The sequence below is a fragment of the Adiantum capillus-veneris genome, chromosome 12 (genome assembly GCF_014529385.1).
Source record: "Adiantum capillus-veneris isolate H3 chromosome 12, ASM1452938v2, whole genome shotgun sequence".
NCBI classification, from domain to species: Eukaryota; Viridiplantae; Streptophyta; class Polypodiopsida; order Polypodiales; family Pteridaceae; genus Adiantum; species Adiantum capillus-veneris.
The window spans coordinates 147,999,559-148,019,269 of NC_140942.1; the positions used below are offsets into that span (position 1 = coordinate 147,999,559).

General features: G+C 47.6%; 1 protein-coding gene across 5 annotated transcripts in view; it reads right to left on the reverse strand.

The window, feature by feature from the left end:
- The window catches only part of LOC147446658 (protein SABRE-like), a 268,711-nt gene that overhangs the window by 66,305 nt on the left and 182,695 nt on the right, over positions 1 to 19,711 (reverse strand). For all 5 annotated transcript variants that reach the window (XM_086525848.1, XM_086525849.1, XM_086525851.1 and 2 more), the window contains one exon: positions 9,251 to 9,475. In XM_086525848.1, the coding sequence (XP_086381974.1) occupies positions 9,251 to 9,475 (225 nt within the window). The remainder of the gene's footprint in view (positions 1 to 9,250; positions 9,476 to 19,711) is intronic.

Here is a 19,711-nt window from a genome sequence, read left to right on the forward strand (position 1 = left end):
GAAGGGAGCTTGAAGCCTTGGTGGAGTGCCAAAGCTTGAAGCCTTGGCCCTTGATGAATGGAGAGAGCTTGAGGGAGCTTGAGTAGGGAAGGAGATGAATGAGAGAGCTTGAGGGATATATGGAGAAGAAGAGAGGGTGGGCAACCTTATATAGGTTTTGAGGAGAGAGGGAGAAGAGTTAAAGAGAGAGCATGCTTCAAAATTCAAATTCCATGTGCCATGGCCATGGCCCATGTGGCTTTGACATTTGTGTGTGTGTGTGTGTGTGTGGATGTTGGGGGTGGGATGGCACATTGGCTTATGATGCCCCAAGGGCCAAGGCTCCAAGGCCCCCAACGTTCAAGTTTTGGCGTTCAAAAACTGCCAACACGTGGCGCTACAAAACCGGTGTAAAAACGGTCAAAAAAGTCCGCCAACGGTCATTTTTTTTTAATTGGACGAAACCCGGACGGAACGGACGGGACGGGACGGGACGGAACGGACGGATCGTTCCGTTCGACGGACGTGGACAACCCTAGTCGCCACATGGCACTTTTTGCTGCATTGGACCTCTGCATCATTAGCTCCAGAATGACAAGGGGAACATTTTATTGCTCTACTGCAAAGTCAACTGACGCACCAATTGAGATATTTTTAAGCTATATCTGTGTAACTCAAGTAGAAACTGGCATAAGTGCAATATCTTGCTGTCTGCTTGTATCCTTCTAGATCTACTAGAGAAATGAAATGAAATGTTATATTAACGTCTTCAAAAGGCCAAAATGACCTATGAGACCAATCTCTTACAAAATGGTGAATCCATACCATGTCTGGGTACAAAAGAACTAGATACTACTACTAGAATCCATCCTCATCTGCACTCTGGATATCGAGAGAGTATGGCTCGAATCCTCTGCTGTAGTCTCCGTCGATGATGTGTAGCCCCTCTCCTCAATCGTGATCGTTTGGATCTCTGTAGCTCCAGTGCTCAGTCAATGAGAGTGCCGGTAGTGGCAGAATGAGTGTGGGCCGAGCTCTGCAATGATGACTCCTCCTCTGGCTGTTCCATATCTAGTAATCTGTGTCTAGGATTGTCTCTCTCCATCTCTCCCCAAAAAAGTGTCTCTATATCTGTGTAACTCGAGTAGATATAGCCCAAGACATCTCTGATCCTCATAACTCATGACCCTAGAGAAAGGACCAAAACCCTCTCTTAATAAACAGTGGAAACGGCCCCGTATCTCATAGTACACTGTGCAATGACATATGTAATGTAGCTCTGTCTCTGGCTCTAACTGGCATAAGCGGCATATCCTATTGTCTGTTGGTATCCCTCTAAATCTACCAGTCTCAATCTCCACTTGATGTGAGGATGTGCGTATCTGACCAATGGCACACCGCAAACCATGAGAGAGGGCAGCAAGAAAGGGGAACGTAGGGTTTTTAAGCTTTCTTTTAAAGGGTGGCCCGTCTATTTTTTAAATGGCGTGAACCTTAAAAACTCAGTAAAACCTTATAAGCTATAAACAATGCTTACACAATCACAACCCAGACGTCCCTGAATGCAGTCTCATGCATAGATGCAATGCTAACATAGACCTCTTTACGGAAAATCATCTACTTTCCCAAAAAGCAACCCGCTTTTTCAAAAAGCATCTGTTTTTCATCAAAGTTTCCTCTCAACCCATCTTCATTCAAGTGCTTGCCCATTCTTGTGCACAATTCTAACACAGTTCGGAATTTCTACCTGACTGTCGAATATTCCTTTTTCGATGCTCCAGGCACCCAGTGCTTTCTCACCGAACTTATGGTACAATCTCCTTCGCGATGATCTATGTCACCTATCCTATGATGCATCAGAGATGTCTGTTCCCGGATGGTCAAATACTTCTTACCGATGCTCCCTATCATCCATCCGATGTGACACATCAAAAGTAACCGTTCTTGGTGGGCTTACAAATATTCCTGTTCACCGTGCTCCCGCCATTACTTTGAATGACGCACTAGAAATATTTCAGTGAGAAAACCCTCTCACTTAGAATTCCAATAATAATTCATTTAGAATTATTTTTCCTGATGTCTGAAGCGAGAAAACCCTCTCACATATATATTTTAATGATTCATTTAGAATTATTTTTCTGTCAGATAAAGCTAATTTAGCAACAAGTTTCCTAAACCCTTCCAACTTATAAAGTTGTCAATGACTTGCCGCGTGGCCACATTCCATATAGCTGCACGCACTTTCACACCTGTCAGAATTCAGTGAAAACTAGCCCGACCAACACTGAAAACTAGCCCGACCAACACGTGGCTGACTGACCAAGATTCACCAAGGTTGTTACGTCCCCAGACATTAGGATCGACGCCTGCAATATATACGGCCACTTTGAAACGACCTCCGTATCAATGCACCCTTAGTGGAGGTTAGGTGTCACAAATTGCTGACGTGTCAAGCCACTGAAGAACGGAGCCAATCTGAAGATCCCAGCCGAGGGGCCTAAACCCTAAGAAGAGGCAACAGAAGAAGCAGAAGTAGCAAGAGAAGTTCTCGCCAACTTGCAAAGTCTTGCCGAGTAGCCTAATTCTAAAGAGGAGTTCCTGCCAACTTATGGGACCCCGTTCGATGGGGTCCAAGTTACCTAAGACCTTAAAATAAGTAGACTCACACACACAAAAATCTCTGGAATAGAAAATGTTGGCGTGGCCGCTACACAGACGCCCGAAAATTACGCTAACATGCTGACGTGGCACTTGTACGGATTTCCACATTTTACTATGATGACATGGCAGCTGTACGAATTTTCGCAGAACGTTCTGGCAGCTTTTGGACCAGTTGCTTTTGAGTTTGAACGCTTTTCATGTAACTGCTTTTCATGGCCAAGGGCTCATTCTCTGGTACGCTCCCACGTAGAGGTGTAGAGGATGGAGTACCGGCATTGTACTGAGTTCAAGCAATATAAAGAAATACCAAAAGTGGCGCGAACGTTTGGGGCCACTGCTCTCTTGGGGTGGAACTCTGTCACTCCCTGTCTCTTGTTGTGCATCTCTTTCACTTCACTTGTTATTTGAAGTGCTTAAAGTTGTTCAATCTATTCTTTTCTGTTGGCACATGGTGCCCGTCCCCGTGACATTGGTATCAGAGCTGCAGGCGTGTGCTTTTCTGAAAGCATACCATTCCTACCAAGAGCACACAGAGCAAGTGGCGCTTCCAATGTTTACTGGAAATTTCATTAACGAATCTTCGTGTCGGGAGTTTACATGAAATTTTATCAAAGAATCTTCATGCCCCATCCACAGACATGTGCTTTTCTGAAAGCATACCGGTCCTACCAAAGAGCAGACAAAGCATGTGGCGCTTTCAAAGTTTTCTGGAAATTTTATTGAAGGTTCTTCAAGTCGGGCGTTTACATGAAATTCGTGCCCACGACCCCGGATTTATTATCCACTCCCACCCTTACTTCATCGTGCATCGGGCGCGCTTCTGTCATCATCGCTGTCTTACAAGGCATAAGCCATAAAGATCACTTGCAAGAGAAGAATCAAGGATTTTTCTCAGAGGTAGTGTCATGCATTGGTGGATGTCTATAGCTACTAAACCACACTCCAAGGACTTGGCAAGCTTTCATTAAAAAATTGCATGAAGTTATATGCCTTCTAACACCTTCCTTCGGAGTACAGCTTCTGGCAAAGTGGGGTATCCTGAAATGCTTGCCATGGAAACCCTAGCAAATTAAAACTTGATATTTCTCCACATCTCTCAGCAGGTGTCTCTTCTCAAACTGAAAACCTTGGAGAATCATTGTGATTGGTATATCTTGGGGCTACCATCATCGCTACAGGAACACTGTCTCTCGAGGCTTGTTTCGACTATTCAAGAGCTTATGGACCATGTTGCAGTCGACTACAAACTTATGCAAGAAACCTAACCCAAATTTTGGTACAAGTTTCGAGATGGAAAACCAGTCATCTTTTCGAGCTCGGCTGATGTAGAGATTGCTTTCCAAGTTTCTTTTTTTTTTTGAGAACTTGTTTGGTGATTCTGTTTAGAATTTGTCTGCAAAACAATTCAAGTTATCTCAAAAATTTCGGAGGGTCATTCCGAGGGATAATCAGTTTCCCCATTCCATATTGGAGCTCTTGATATCCTGGGTCGTTGGCTTTGTAGAGAAATCTCATCCAATAAGGAATCTCATTCCAGATTGGAGCTCTTGATATTTTGTAGTAGTAAATTAGTCATCACACCCAGACCAGGCTGATCTCCAATAGGTGTCTTGATACACTAAAATTACATACGCCAAGCAATCTCATTCAATTAGGAATAATTAGTGGTTGGCACATCACAATGCAACATAAATGCTCACATATGCATGTTACAAGACACAACGAACAGCACCATTGAGCACTTCCCTGAGAAATACGGTCTGCGATATGAAGCTACTCAACAACTACCTTGTCACTCCCCCGCAAATAACCTAAAAAGGTCCGGGCCATGAGCTCAGAGGACTGATACAACCAAATGCTCCCAAGATCGCAGCCTGCATCGCTTGAAGGTTCAAGCATACAACCAAACGCTCCCCAGACATCTAGTCTGATCGTTCGGAGGTTTTCCAGCATACAACGAAACGGCTTCCAGACATCTAGTCTCCGTCGTTCGGAAGTTTTCCAGCATACAACGAAACCCTGCCCAGACATCCCATCTACATCGTTCTGAGGTTCAAACAATACCAAAAGAGTATTTCTCAGTACTCCACCCGAGAGTAAATCACCAAGCATTGAAACCAGTATTAAAACCAAAGTCAGACAATTCAAATTGACACCAAGACAGGCTTAAAACAGATACCATCCATTTCAAACAAATTCCAAACATGATCACCAAAACAAGTTATCAAACAAAATCCAAAAAACTGCTAGTTTAAAATTGAAAAAGCATTCTTCACATTGGTCTAAATAACAAGTGAACTGAAAAAGATGCACGACACACGAGACGGGGAGTGGCGGAGTTCCACCCTAAGAAAGCAGTGGCCCCAAACCTTGGCACCTCTTTTGGCATTTCTTTATATTTCTTGACCTCAGTATAATGCCGATGCTTGCGCTCTGCACCTTCATCTAGAAGAGTGCCAGAGACAACCCTCTGTAGATATTTGAAGGCCCTTGACCTATGAAAAGCAATTGCATGAAAAGCTTCAAACTCAAAAGCATCTGGTCTCAAAAGCACTAGCGCCCAAAAGCTGTCGACACGTTTTGCAAAAATTCGTACAACTGCCACGTCTTCCTGTCAGCGCAAAATCCAGGAATTCCATATAGGTTGCCACGTCAATAGTCCAGCTTAATTTGCAAGTCTTCCGTATAGGTTGCCACATCATCATCTTCTACGCTGTGTGTGTGTATGTGTGTTGGTCCCGCCTTAGTTTAATGGCTTTAGGTCCCCTGGGCCCCATCGAACTGGGTCCCGTAAGTTGGTGGGAACTCGTCTTTACAAATAGGACACTCGGCAAGACTTTCCAAGTTGGTAAAACTTGTGCTACTACTTCTAGGGTTTAAATTGTTCAATCGGCATCTACAGGTTGGCTCCGTTCTTCAATGGCTTGACAACAATTTGTGATACATTATTACATACATGACTTATTTGAGAGAGAGAGAGAGAGAGAGAGAGATGAAATGAAATGTTATATTAACGTCTTCAAAAGGCCAAACGGCCTATGAGACCAATCTGTTACAAAATAGTGAATCTGCTACCATGTATGGGTACAAAAGAACTAGAACAAAGATACTACTGCTAGAATCCATCCTCATCTGCACTCTGGATGTCGAGAGAGTATGGCTCGAATCCTCTGTTGTAGTCTCCGTTGATGCTATGTAGCCCCTCTCCTCAATCATGGCCATCTAGATCTCCGTAGTTCCAGTGCTCTTTCGATGAGAGTGCCGGTAGTGGTCGAATGATGGCTGCTTCTCTGGCTGTCCCATATCTACTGAAAAGAAATCTGTAATCTATCTCCGGGACTATCTCTCTCTAGCTCTATCCAGTAAAGTGTCTCTATATTTGTGTAACTCAAGTAGATATAGCCCAAGACATCTCTGATCGTCATAACTCATGACCCTAGAGAAAGGACCGAAACCCTCTCTGAATAAGCAGTGGAAACGGCCCCGTATCTCATAGTACACTGTGCAATGGCATATGTAATGTAGCTCTATCTATGGCTCTAGCTAGCATAAGCGGCATATCCTGTTGTCTGCTGGTATCCCTCTGAATCTATCAGTTTCAATCCCCAGCCGATCTGAGGATGTGTGTATCTGGCCAATGGCACACCGCAAACCATGAGACATATGTGTGTCCATGTAGCTGGGTTGTCGAATCACAAACCCATCTCCTATGAGGTGGAGAGGATGCTCTTTATAGAAAAGCCATCTTCGTGCCCAACTCCTGTGGCGGCTCTATCCATGTCCTCTTGGTATCTAGCTGGATCAAGTCCTTACAAACGTGAGAAATGAAATGAAATGAAATATTAACGTCTTCAAAGGCCAAAGTGACCTATGAGACACAATTGGTGAATCAGATATCATGTCTCAGTACGGAAAGTACAAAGAACTAACACTAGAGACATTAAGGAAATGGATTCGAGGGGGGGATAGGGGGTTGGTGGGTTCGAATGAAATCTCTCATCGGTCTTTGTCGAATCTCATCCACATCCTCCATGGTCAGTACTCTCGTTGGGCGTCTTGCATGTCGAGCTAGAGTGATCTGTATCTTCTGTTGTAGCCATCGTCGATGGTGGGAGACCCCTCGAGGTCAAGGGCGTCTAGATCTGCCTAGCTCCATAGCTCGGTCAATCAACGTGCCTCTAGTGTGGGTGGGCTCTGAGATCTCTTGTGGTGACTGCTCCTCTGCCTCTCCCTTGGTTTGGGTAAAGAAATCTGTGATTCGTGTCTGAGACTCTCGCCTGATGTCCTCAGCAAGCTCTCCCTGAGTCTGTGTATCTCTAGCAAGAACAATCCGAGACATCTCTGATCCCCGTATCTCATAACTCTAGAAAATGGTCTGAAGCCCTCTCTGAACAGACAGTGGAAGTGGCCAAGTATCTCATAGTACGCTCGACAATGACATGTGTAGTGCAGCTCAACCATGTGACTGAAACCATGCTGTCATCCGTCCATACCAACATGCTGTATCTCCTTGTAGCGCTAGTTGTCGAGATGACTCGAGGGCAAGCCGAGCATATCTGCCCCTGGAGATCCCATAAACTGTTGATAAAGGATGAGAGAGAGAGAGAGAGAGAGAGAGAGAGAGAGAGAGAGAGAAATGAAATGTTATATTAACGTCTTCAAAAGGCCATAGTGACCTATGAGACCAGAAAGTTACAAGGTGGTGGATCTGATACAAAGTCAGAGTAACAAAATAACAACAGTACAAAACAAAGATATATACTATGGGATCCTAGATTGGTCGATGTGAGCTAAGCAAAGATGGGCAAAAGTGGGTGGATTGCTGGGATAGCTGAATCACAAGAGATCTAGCATCGGTCGTTGGCGAATCTCATCAATCTCCTCCATGGTTAGTAGTCTGACTGGGTGTTGTGCATGCCTGGCCAGCGTGCTCCGGATCTTCTGAGGTAGCCTCCGTCGATGCTGTGTAGTCCTCCGCAGTCGTGGGCGCCTGGATTTGCCTAGCTCCATGGCTCGGTCAATCAACGTACCTCTAGTGTGGGTGGGATCTGAGATCTCTTGTGGTGACTGCTCCTCTGCCTCTCCCCTAGCTTGGGTAAAGAAATCTGTGAATGTCTCTGAGACTCTCTCCCCTGATGTCCTCAGCAAGCTCTCCCTGAGTCCGCGTATCTCTAGCAGGAACAATCCGAGACATCTCTGATCCTCGTATCTCATAACTCTAGAAAATGGTCTGAAGCCCTCTCTGAACAGACAATGGAAGTGGCCGCGTATCTCATAGTACGCCCGGCAATGACATGTGTAGTGCAGCTCAACCATGTGACTGAAACCATGCTGTCATCCGTCCATACCAACATGTTGTATCTCCTTGTAGCGCTAGTTGTCGAGATGACTCGAGGGCAAGCCGAGCATATCTGTCCCTGGAGATCCCATAAACTGTTGATAAAGGATGAGAGAGAGAGAGAGAGAGAGAGAGAGAGAGAGAGAGAGAGAGAGAGAGAGAGAGAGAGAAATGAAATGTTATATTAACGTCTTCAAAAGGACCCTACAAAGTTACATCTCTAGAGAATCTGACAGAATGTCTGGAAAAAAAAAAAACTAAAACAACTCTCCTCCAAATCTTGGAAGTGTTCTTGCATGAACACTTCTGATGGGTGGACTCCCATTGGAATCCGTGGATCCTCCGTAGGCTCCTCTTTGGGCTCTCGTGTGTCTCTGTGAGTAGGACAATGTCTCGACTACTCATCACCTCCTATAGTCGCTCTAGGCAGTTCCAAACGGCAATGTGAGTCTCCTCCCATAGGCTGCGAGTCCCTATGCAACGACCTTGCCATCAATGATGACCTGTCCATTGGGGTATGATGCCTTCTTCACGTGCTTTGAGCACCCTAGGCATGCACGCTTGTATATATTCTACTTGTATCGGTGTGAGGTGGTGGTAGGTAGACGGGGGGACCCATGAGCTCGTAGAATCGTCCTCTTGCTAATGAAAGAGGTCCTTGCTTCTTTAAAGAATTGGAGGATAAGGGCCCTCTCTCTTGTTATGTCTTTGCTGGGTCTCCAAATCTTGTTGAAGGGGCCTGGCTCTTCTTCTTTGTACCCAAGCTTGGCACATAGTTCTCTACCATCCATGCCAGGTGTGGAGTCTTTCTGATCCAAAATGGGCTTTGTAGACCACTGTATAGGCAATGATGATTGCTAATGCAAAATGCATATAATTGTGTTTATTAGCGAAGTTTCATTGTGTCAATTTACTGCAACGAACACAGGATGCTAATGGTGCATTATTTTTAATGTTAAGGAATACCACTGAGCTTTAATGTGGTAGATGAGCAGGACTTCAACGAGCATAACGATACCTAACAGTATTGTCTGAATTGCTAATGTGGCATCAACATACAACATGGAGACTCCTATTTCAAGGGACTTGCTCATCTACTTAATGGTTCCTTCAGAGGCGAATTGCCTCTGAGAGTGATTTCTCAGGCTTTCTGCACACTTCAACAATTTCCTCAGGAACACTAAGTAAACATTAATAATTTTACAAAAAAATACGTGAGTGTGTACTCTGGGCGTGTGCAGGTCTGTCATGAATGAAACTATCAAAATTTACCATGTTACTTATTTCAGCTTCAGCAAACGTCTGCCCATCAAAAAGCATACTCCAGACTATCTTGTCAATGGCCCACGAGATTCGCATGGCAGAAGGGATGCTTTTGGTTTTTTCCTTCTCTTTGAAACGCTGCTGGGCTGCTCGTTGCAATGCTATCCTGAGTGACCTTGCTGCCAACTTTCTTGCTTTGAGCTTTATACTCCAATCTTCACTCAGTCTTGATGCCTGCCAGCACATGACATTGTGAAAAACTGAAACTTTGAGAATCTTAAAACACAGTGCTTGAGACATAAGAGACCAGTAATTGAGCAGTTGGTGGGCTTGAAAATCACTCAATAGGACAGTCCACAGTTGTCCCAAGAACTTTGCCATGCAGACAGTCTGTGCTTTTAAATAGAAAAATGACTGTGAGATTGGCCAAGCAGATGCACATGCAGTAGCTACATGGACAAGTAGATACCCACATGTAAGGAACAAAGTACCCATATGGACAAAAGAATCTGTGAGTACAAGAAAAAGCTTCTCCCCCGTATTCATCCACTTTTTTAATAATCAGAACCCATGGCTATACAACATTAAATGACATAATCTTTATCATGCATACTGTCAACTAATATCTTCCCCACAGTGTTTGTTCATATTATTCTATACGCCGAGAAATATATAATTGGTATCTGACTCGCACGATGGAACCAAGCATCCTCGTCAGGCCTCGCATGAGTTTAGATATAGAGAGGCCCCATTGTAAACCTTTGGGAAAACCAAGGTTTTGATCTTCCATACCGCCACCATCATCCTCCACCAAGCACCTCGCCTAGCCTCGTGAATAAGTATCATGAGGTGAGGGGATGCTGCGTGTGCGGGGGGACATGGGAGAGGGTTACAAGTTACAACAGACTCATGGTAAAAGGGTTGCGAAAGGAGGCGGCAGGTGGATGAACAAAGGGAACGCATTGCGAGTATGTATGCAAGAAGCGTGCGAATGTGCGCATAGGTGTGAAATGATGTATGTGTGTGCGTTTGTCTGCACACGCACGCGCTGTATTGTCACTTTGTGTCTACAAGCAGAAAGATTCGGAAATTGTTACCATATACCATAGTTACCGGGGAATGCCTCTGCATGGCTCTGGAACGCTAGACCTGTTGGTTATTCAAGCCCGGGTGTAGTTCATGTGTCAAAGCCTGTGGAAAACTCCTCGTTAATTCATTGAAGGAAGAAGAGAAACGAGTACCACGTGTTAGTTCTACCATACCTACTGCATATGTAGCCCATAGTTGCACTTCAATTGCAACTTCAACCAGAACAGTAACTTCAAGCAGACCTACTACCAGCACTCGACCCGATGTATGGCCGCAGCAATCATCAAACCAAGGATTGTTTCAACAAAATTCCTTGTATCCACTGTGGAAAGACCAATCATCCTTCAGATAAGTGTTTTAAGAAGAACAAATGACAAATAAACATGGTTGATGGTGGTGATGATGGTGAAGCACCGATGCTTCTCGTAGAAAGTGATGTCTTGTAGTTTTCAGTTTGTTTTTATGTTGCTTTTTATGTCAGTCATTTGTCAATAATTGTACGAGTTATAGACACTGCCACACATCAGTGGTAAGACCGCCCTTTTCTGTTTGGTTTTGAGTTCTAGTTGTCTCACACTGATAGTTGTCTGAGGGAAGTGCACACACACCTAGGTTATTGTCAAGGGGGGGGACTTCTACTCATAGTTTCAGGTGATTGAACTCTGCCATAGTCTGTCTCAAGTCCAATGTCAGTTGTTTGGGCTCGGGGGGGGGGGGGGTGTCGTTGGGTATTCAAGCCCGGGTCTAGTTTGTGTGTCAAAGACTGTGGAAAACTCCTACTAAGGAATGCAGATGAACTTCACTTCATTTAGAAATTTGCATGGGAAAAATAGCTCATCCTTTTATATGAAAGTTCTTTAACTAATGAAACATAGCATTGTTTTTCCAACTCAAGTGTGTGGACTCTCTCTCCCTCTCTCTCGTTCATCCCCTTTGCCCGCTGGACGCTTCTCCAACAGCAGGTCGCCATGGCTTTTCGGCTCCCTTCTCCCTAGCCACACACTGGCTCCAACAGGAACGGCGTTCCGGCAGTCGGGGATGTCATGGAACGTCCTGGAACGAAAAAGCGTTCTGGCAGACAGGCAAACCGGAATGGCCTGGAACGGGCGGAACGGTTAGAACGGCAGCAAACTGGCCGAACGGCCGGATTCAGATCAACTTACATATTTCCGGCCAACAGTAGAAAACGGCCAGAATTTTTGGACTCTAGTGTTTTTGAACGTGAGCAAAGGCCTATATAATGCTACCCCCCTTACCCCTTTCCTTCACAACTTACAAGTGAATGCATCATTGCATTGTTCTAACTTCTAGCCTCTACCCTATCAAGCTCTAGCCTCTTGAGGCTCACCACTCAACCCTCTCTCCCTCTCTCTCTCTCTCTCTCTCTCTCTCTCGTCTTCCTACCTCTCTCTCTCTTGAGCTCTCAAGGCTGAAGCCTACATGACGCACATTTGCCATTGAAGATTCAAAAAGCTCTCATTGCTCAAGTCTCTTCATCTCCCTCCCTCTCTCTCTCTCTCTCTCTCTCTCTCTCTCATCATCCATGGCCTCTTCTTCTCGTACAACCCCCTCCGTTCATCCGAGCAACACTCAAAAGACGAAGGAATGGTCATGGTGGGATGAAGTGACCTCAAAGGGCACCTTGTCGATGGCAGGAGGTTCTTGTGGGGGGCATGACAAGGTGAGGACACAGTTTCTTCGAGTGCCGAGACATGAGGTGAGATTTTGCACCAACGTAAGCGTAGAGAAGAGGAAGGAGCTTGAGGAAAAGGATCGGCAATTCAATCATAAATCCAAGCCCGCACGCAAAGGTATCGACCCAAAGACCTTCATTTTCCCTTCTTCTCCTCTACCCGGTGCTGGTGCCGGTGGATCTTCATCGGGGTCCGATTCGTCGCCAAAGGACCCTTGCCACCTTTTGGTACCCAAAGAAGAAGGAAGAGGTGGATGCCACCGTGGCCCGATTCTTCTATCATGACCATATCGCATATGTCGCGGAGAGGTATGCTTTATCGATCTTCTCTTGCATTTCTTCCATTATCGTCGTTTCCGCCACTACGATCTCTAAAGTTTAAAGTTTAAACTATGAATAATCAATTATCATACTAACCTCTGCTATATGTGATCGAAATAGGTTGGAGTATTGAAAAGTTATGGTGCAGCGGATAGGAGAGTACCGCACCGGCTATGTGGCCCCATCTTCAGATGGCCCGTAAGACATGAGCTTCTCATGCATAAAATAAGTCCGACCAACAACTAAACATGATATAAAAATCCAATTTTGACAACATCCAACCATGCAAAGTTCGATCAAGAGAAGGCGATCGTGGAGCAAGCAACACTCAATAATCAACGGCTCTGGGCAAAACATGGCGGTTTCCTCATTGCCGACGGGTGGAGCGATACAAGGAAGAGATCTATCCATTGCCTCATCGCATACTGGAGTGGAGAGATGTACTTTGTTCACTCTCATGATGCCACCAAGAGTGGCAAGTCCGCCGATGTCCTCTCTGCAGAGTGGACAGCGGCCATAGAAACGATCGGGGAGCAACATGTGACTTTGTCACACATGGGGAGGCATCAAACAAGGCAGCAACAGCTATTGTAGAGGGCCACTATCCGCATGTGAGAGTGCTTTTGCATGGCACATTGCTTGAACAACCTTCTAAAAGACATCGGCAAGCTAGAATGGATCGCTCCACTCATTGCTGTTGCAGTGAAGATTGTTACTTTTATCAACAATCACAACTTGATTCGGAGCGAGTACCTCAAGAGGTTCGGCGGCAAAGTGCTTCTAAAGTATTCAAACACCCGCTTCGCATTCAACTTTCTTCTTGTGCGCAGGTTGTCTGAATGTCAAAATGCAGTCCGACAGGTCTTCATCAGTGATGAGTTCACCACCTCCCCCTCTGCAAAGACAGTTGCAGGGATTTTGTGCAAGGAGAAGGCAGAGGATCTTGAGTTCTAGTAGGAGCTCAAGAGTCCAGATGCACAGGTAAAACGGGTAGTTCATTTGCTTCGAGTTGTGGATGGCATGGACCCTTGCATTGGCAAGGTATATGAGGCAATGGGCCGCATGATCGAGCAGCTTGCACAACTTGAGCCGGATGCAGAGCGATATGAGGAGATCCATGCGCTTTGCAGCTCGAGGTGGAATTCATATGCCTCTCCTTTACACGGGGCAACGTACATGGTGGATCCAGAGTTCCGAGGTGCAAGGCAAGAACAGATAGAGAAGTCATGAACCAATTTACAAAGATCTTAAACAAGATGGTTCTAGACAGAGATGGGCGACGCATTGTCAAAGATCAATTGAGACAGTATAGAGAGATGCGGGGGTCGTTTGGCAGTCCAGATGTATACCACGTGTAATATTGCATGGGTCATTTGGCAGTCCGTTTCCACTACATGCAATATTGCACAGGCTATTTTGTCATTTTTTGCAAAACTTCTGTCAGTGCTACTTTCTGCATAACAAGTCCCTCACAATCTTCTACGGTTTGTGTTGTATACCACGTGTTGTTCCCGCTTCGTTTCTCCTCTTTTCGAGCAGTTTTCACATTAGGTGCACGCATTCTCCATGGCTGACAACATCACAGATGTCTTCAAGATGCTTGCTGCTGAGGATAGATTGGATGGGAACACTTACCCTATGTGGGCTTATATGATGCAACGTGTTCTTGTGTCGTGTCTGGTCGCTCGCTGCTGCTTCCGCACACCCCTCCCCCCCCCCCCCTCCCCCCCCATCCCGCCTGCTTCTGCCTCCCCCGCTCGCCATCGCTCTCCTCTCCCCCCCTTGGCCCTCGCGCTGCACGCTAGCCCTTGCTGCGCGCTCCCCCCGCTTACCCCCTGCCTGCGCGCTATCCCTGTCCCGCGCGCGTTGCTGTGCCTGCACCCAGCCATCACGCAATCCAGCCAGCATGCAATCCAACCCGCTGCCCCCCCTCTCGTTCGCTGCCCGCTGCCCCCCACACTTCCGGCCCCCCATATCCTCACGCCACATCCTTTGCACATTTTTGCCACCCCCCCCCCCCCCCCCCCCCCCGGGGCCCCGAAGGCCTCGCTTGAATAGCCTTGCAGTGGATTTCACATTTGGATGCTACTTGTCGAGTTCTCAGGCGTTAGCCTTCTCGCCCTCCCTTTTTCTACAGAGCAACAGACACAAATGGAGACTCATGCTCCGCCCCAGACGGACTCCTCAGAAGCCCCCTCGCCCGACCCAACTGAGCCCGCCCACCATCCGACTTGCTCTTTCACCGACAGAGCAAGGGAGCCTCGTAGCAGAGATGGAGTGCCTCCAGGCGACCTCCGTGATCTACAAGATTCTCAATACCCGACCCAGCAGAAGAGAGTTGCGCAATCTTCTCTAGGTCCGCCTTCTCACAGAGGTGGGCAAGATCTTGGACGTTCACATTCTCGGACTACTATGAGATCGAGTTTGAGACCTCCGAGATGGGGTCCAAGGTCATCGCCATGAGTCCCTTGACCATCCGAGCGGTTCGAGCCCACTTTTGACAGTGGAGACATGGTTTTGACCCTGCTTCAGATGTTCTGGTAGCGGAGGCAAACATTCCTATCTCCGTCTGCTTTCCTGGATTGCGGAGGGAGTACCTACCACTTTTGTCCAGGATAGGCTCAGCGATTGGAACTGTCATGGAGACTCCTCGCATGACAGCCTCAGTAGCTGCTAAGGCGGCCGGCATTCCCTTAGTTCGCGTTCTGGTTAGGGACACTCACACTCTCCCGAAGGTCATCCTACTTTCTCGGGTGAGTGGGGGTTGGTTTAGATAGAGCGTGGAGGGAGTATTCGGGCCTCCCGAATCAGTGCTTTATTTGTCGACAGATGGGCCATCTTGCGAAGACCTGTCCACGAAGGAGGCCCCGACCTACACCACAGGCCCAACCCCAGCCTGCAAGGGCTGGCCAGCAGCCATAGGCAGAGACACAGAGCACACAGGCAGAGCCACCCTCCGAGCCTAAGGCTCCAACGGAGGAGGGATGGCAGCAGGTTCGTGGTCGACAACGGCAGGGGCCACAACGACAACCTGGCACTCAGGGTGGTCCTCAAGCCCCTGCCCAGCAGCAGTGGGTTCCCAGGGGGAACCGATTCGGTCCTGTTGAGTAGGACGAGGTCCCTGCTCCTGCCCCCACCCTCAGCTTCCCCCTCGACAGCCCCCCCTTCCCCCGAGTTTCCCCCCTCCTCATCAGCTCCCATCCCACCTCCTGCTCCCGCCGCCACCCCTCCTCGCCCCCCCCCCGCTCAGTTCCACGGTCGACCTAGGGGACAGGGTCATCACCGGCTGCTAGGAGATCTCTTGGCAGCACCTTTGCCACGAGTCGCTTGGAGAGAGAGGACAACCTTTTCTGCGACCTCTACAGGTACAGACGTCTCCCTTTGTAGCAGTCCCTCGTGGTCTGACGAGCTTCGACATTCGGCGCCGATGGGATTTCTTCGCCTACGACTTCACGCGTTTTCTCGACGACTCCTCAGCAGACCTTGAGGCAGCCTGCTTCAGGGTTCATGTTCTGTTCCTTGCAGCTATGGGGATAGAGGCCTTGGACTCAATGGTTGGCTTCTCTTTTCCCCTTTGCAGCAGGGACCAGACTCAGTGGACACTCGACTCAATGTCAGAGTGGCTCCACACACAGGCCCTAGAGTTCTCTCACCACATGGGAGATCTAGAAGTTACAAACATGCTTCAGACTCTGTGGCCACTGGCCAAGTTTGTTGTGACCCCTCCAGATGCAACACGATGTAGACACATTGTGATTCACTTCTTTGCTAATACACAATGCCCGCCATGCTATGTACACATTCATGAGGATTCCTGGACAGAGGAGGTTGCTTTACGCACGGCTCAGTCTACTTGGGCTTGGGCCCAGGCACTCTTTGCAGTCAAGCCTATCTAAAGGACGCTCGGATGCGGATTACTCCCCATCCAAGCCAGCCTCGAAGATAGCACGTTTAGCTGTTGCGGCAGCCTCTGTTCTCTCTCGTTCCCCATGAGGATCGTCTCATAGAACGTGCAGGGACTAGGTGGGCCCCAATTTCACATCAGCGGGGCCGACTGCGTCAGGAGCTTCAGCGCTGCCTTGTGGGAGGAGAGATTGATCTCCTTATGCTTCAGGAGCACCACCTATGTGAGAGCCGCATTCGACCATGTGGTCAGCTTTTGCGTGGACGATATGACACTTTTTGGTCAACTGCTTTTGGACCTAGAGGCATCCAGGGTGGGGTATGTATGACTATTGCGGATTCTTTGCAGCAGCCCATTGTGAGCAGAGGGATTATTGTGCCAGGCAGGGCTCAGCGAATCACTTTGCAGTTTCAAGGTTGCCTTGTGGGCTTCCTAAACATATATGAGCCCAATGTGGCGAGTGCACGAGCAGAGTCGTGGTCACAGATTGTTGAGTCTCTGCCGAGGCAGAGCAGTGGTGCATAGGGGGTGACTTCAACATGTTGGAGGACCCTTCTGACAGGATTGGTGGTAGCCATGCTACTGTGCATGGAGTTGAGCTGGGAGCTTGGGAGAGGTTTTGTCTCACTCTGCGGGTTTCAGATGTGTGGCAACACTCTAGCTTTGTGAGGCCCCCAAACGGCCTGGCCTTCTCTCGTTTGGACCGTAGAGTGGGAGGAGTGAATCTATCGCGGATAGATCCCTTCTACACGAGTGACCACTTCTGTGACTTGGGTGGGACAGTTGGCATTATGGCAGGGACTTCCTTCTCAGACCATGCACCAGTGATCCTCACAGTGGCAGATAGGCAGAGGAGGGGGAACCTGAAGCTTCGCATCCGTGAGAGGGTCTTGATGGACTCTGCACTCAGAGAGCGAGTAGAGGCTCTCTGGACAGAGAGCTTGGACATGCAGGATTTTCCTGCTGACAGAGTGGCCTCAAGACTAGCTCAGCTTAGTGGTTTCTTTATCCAGGAGTCTCTGGCTTGCCTGGCTGCAACGAGAGAGGAGCAACAGCGTCTCAGACGGGGAGTTGCTTCCCTACAGAGGATGCAGGAGCAACATCCAGACAGTCCTTGGTTAGAGGAGCAGTTACAACGGGCTCGCCAGGAGCTTGTTAGCACAAAGGAGCGGCGCCATAAATATGCTTTCCATCAGCAGGCATCTCAGTGGACGCAGGTGGGTGACAGAATGACTGATCGAAGAGGAGAATTTCCGCTTGGATTTTGCAAGAAGAAGCTACAATAACTCTACTTAAGGATTGGGACGTGCTTATGTTCGGGATGAAGGTTTTCCTAACCACTGATGATTGTTGTGATTCACGGTTTTTTGGACAATATTACAGCTTCAAGTATTTTGAATATGGGTTTTGGGCACTCAGATGGACGTGGGCACCTCACAAGACTTGTGGACATAAAAGGTTTGGGGTTTTTCACTTTATGACCCAATGGCCGCCCAATACTATGGGCATAGGACCAAACTATAGGTGTTCTACATTAAGAAGGGGTTTAAGTGAAAAGGAATCAAAAGCACATGGCAATGGCGTACAGAGCAGCGAAAAAAGTTTTACATGAGTCGCGCCGGCTATAGCAGGCTTCTGCTCGTCTCGCAGATGAAACGAGATAGCATCAACATGCAAATCGCTCATATTCGGCACCAAAAGCATGAGCTTTGTGCAAGTCGAAGGATAGGGTGCCACATCATCAAGGGTTTGGGTACTCTATCCTTAGCAAAGGCTTGAATTTTGTACCGACAGTGCACGAGCGTGTGTACCGAGACGTCATATTTTGGAGAACATTGCAAATATACACAAGGGCATCACTCAATACTCAATATACACTAAGCAAGATGTTTTGATCATGCAATTTGACATTGCTAAGGCCTTTGATAGATAGGGTGCCCAAAGGTTTGAGATAACATTGTTAAGGCCGTGCATAAGCCATCTTTAGTGTGTTCACCAAAGATGTATGGTGGCCTCAGTATTCTTTTATGCTTGTATTTCTTCAACAATAACAGTTGTGGAAAAAGATGTTAGCAGTTTATGTAGAAACATGAGATTTCGTGCTTATTGTCATTGGACACTTGATAATAAAGATCTCATTACTAAAATTGCTTCCAATCTTTCTTATATGCCAACCCTTTGATTTTGGCTTAGCAAATATTGCACTCTCTGGAGCTCCCTTGCCGAGTTTTGCGGCTCTTTGTTGCTGCTCCCCCCACCCTCTACCGTTGATCTTTTTGCTTTGCCTCTTGTTGCTTGTCGACTGGTCGCATTCAGCTTCAACTGGCCCTCTTCTCTAAAGCAGCAAACATAGAATGGTGGCCCTTGACCCACCTTCAAAATTTTAAGTTCTATCTTGAGAAAGGACAAGCGCAACTCACCATTGAGTGAGATTTCAAAATTTTCCCGACTTCCCCCCAACAGTTTAATTGGACCACTGCAGTTGAGGACAATTGTTTATAAGTGACAGGGATGTTGCTAAATTAGCTTTATCTGAAGGAAATATAATTCTAAATGAATTATTTAATTTATAAGTAAGAGGGTTTTCTCGCTTGAGAAATCAAGAAAAACAATTCTAAATGTATTATTGGATTTTATAAGTGAGAGGGTTTTCTCTCTTGAGACCTACGAGTACAGACATTTCTTGTGCGTCAAGTAACGACAGGAGCACGGAACGCGAATATCTAGAAGGCAACCAAGAACAGGTACTTCTGATGCGTCACATCGGATGGGTGACGCAGAGCATCGAGAAGAAGTATTTGACCATTTATTCTCGTCCACCCACGCGGCAAGCAACTCTTGGAGAGAGGATCACTGCCCAAAACCAAAATCCCAGGTTGGCGGATTCCACGCGCTCGCTGCTGCTGTATCCCCCGTTGTGCCATCGCTATAACCCCCCCCCCCGCGCAGCCCGCCTGCCCCCGCTGCCCTCTCGCCTCCCCTGCTCGCCCGCGCACTGCCCCTGTTTCGCGCTGCCCCTACCCACGCGCTGCAACATCTGCTCCCCCCCCCCCCCCCCTCTTTCCTTCTACCCGGTCTCTTTCTGCAATTCGGCACCTACAGCACTAAGATTTTTTAGGCCAGTGCTCAGCACACCTAGTTGCAGAATCTCCCCGCCGCTCTTTTCTTACGCCACAGCAGTACACACACGGAGGCTCCAACTCCACTCTAGAGGGACTCACCCGAAACCCCCTCGCCCGACCCCGCTGAGCCCACCATTCGACTTGCTCTTTCGCTGACAGAGCAAGCGAGCCTAGTCGCAGAGGTAGAGCGATTGCAGGCGACTTCTGTCATCTGCAAGATTCTCGACACCCGACCTAGCAGAGGAGAGCTGCGTGACCTTCTCCAGGCCCGCCTTCTCGCAGAGGTGGGCAAGATCTTGGACGTACAGATTTTCGGACGAGGCTACTATCAGATCGAGTTT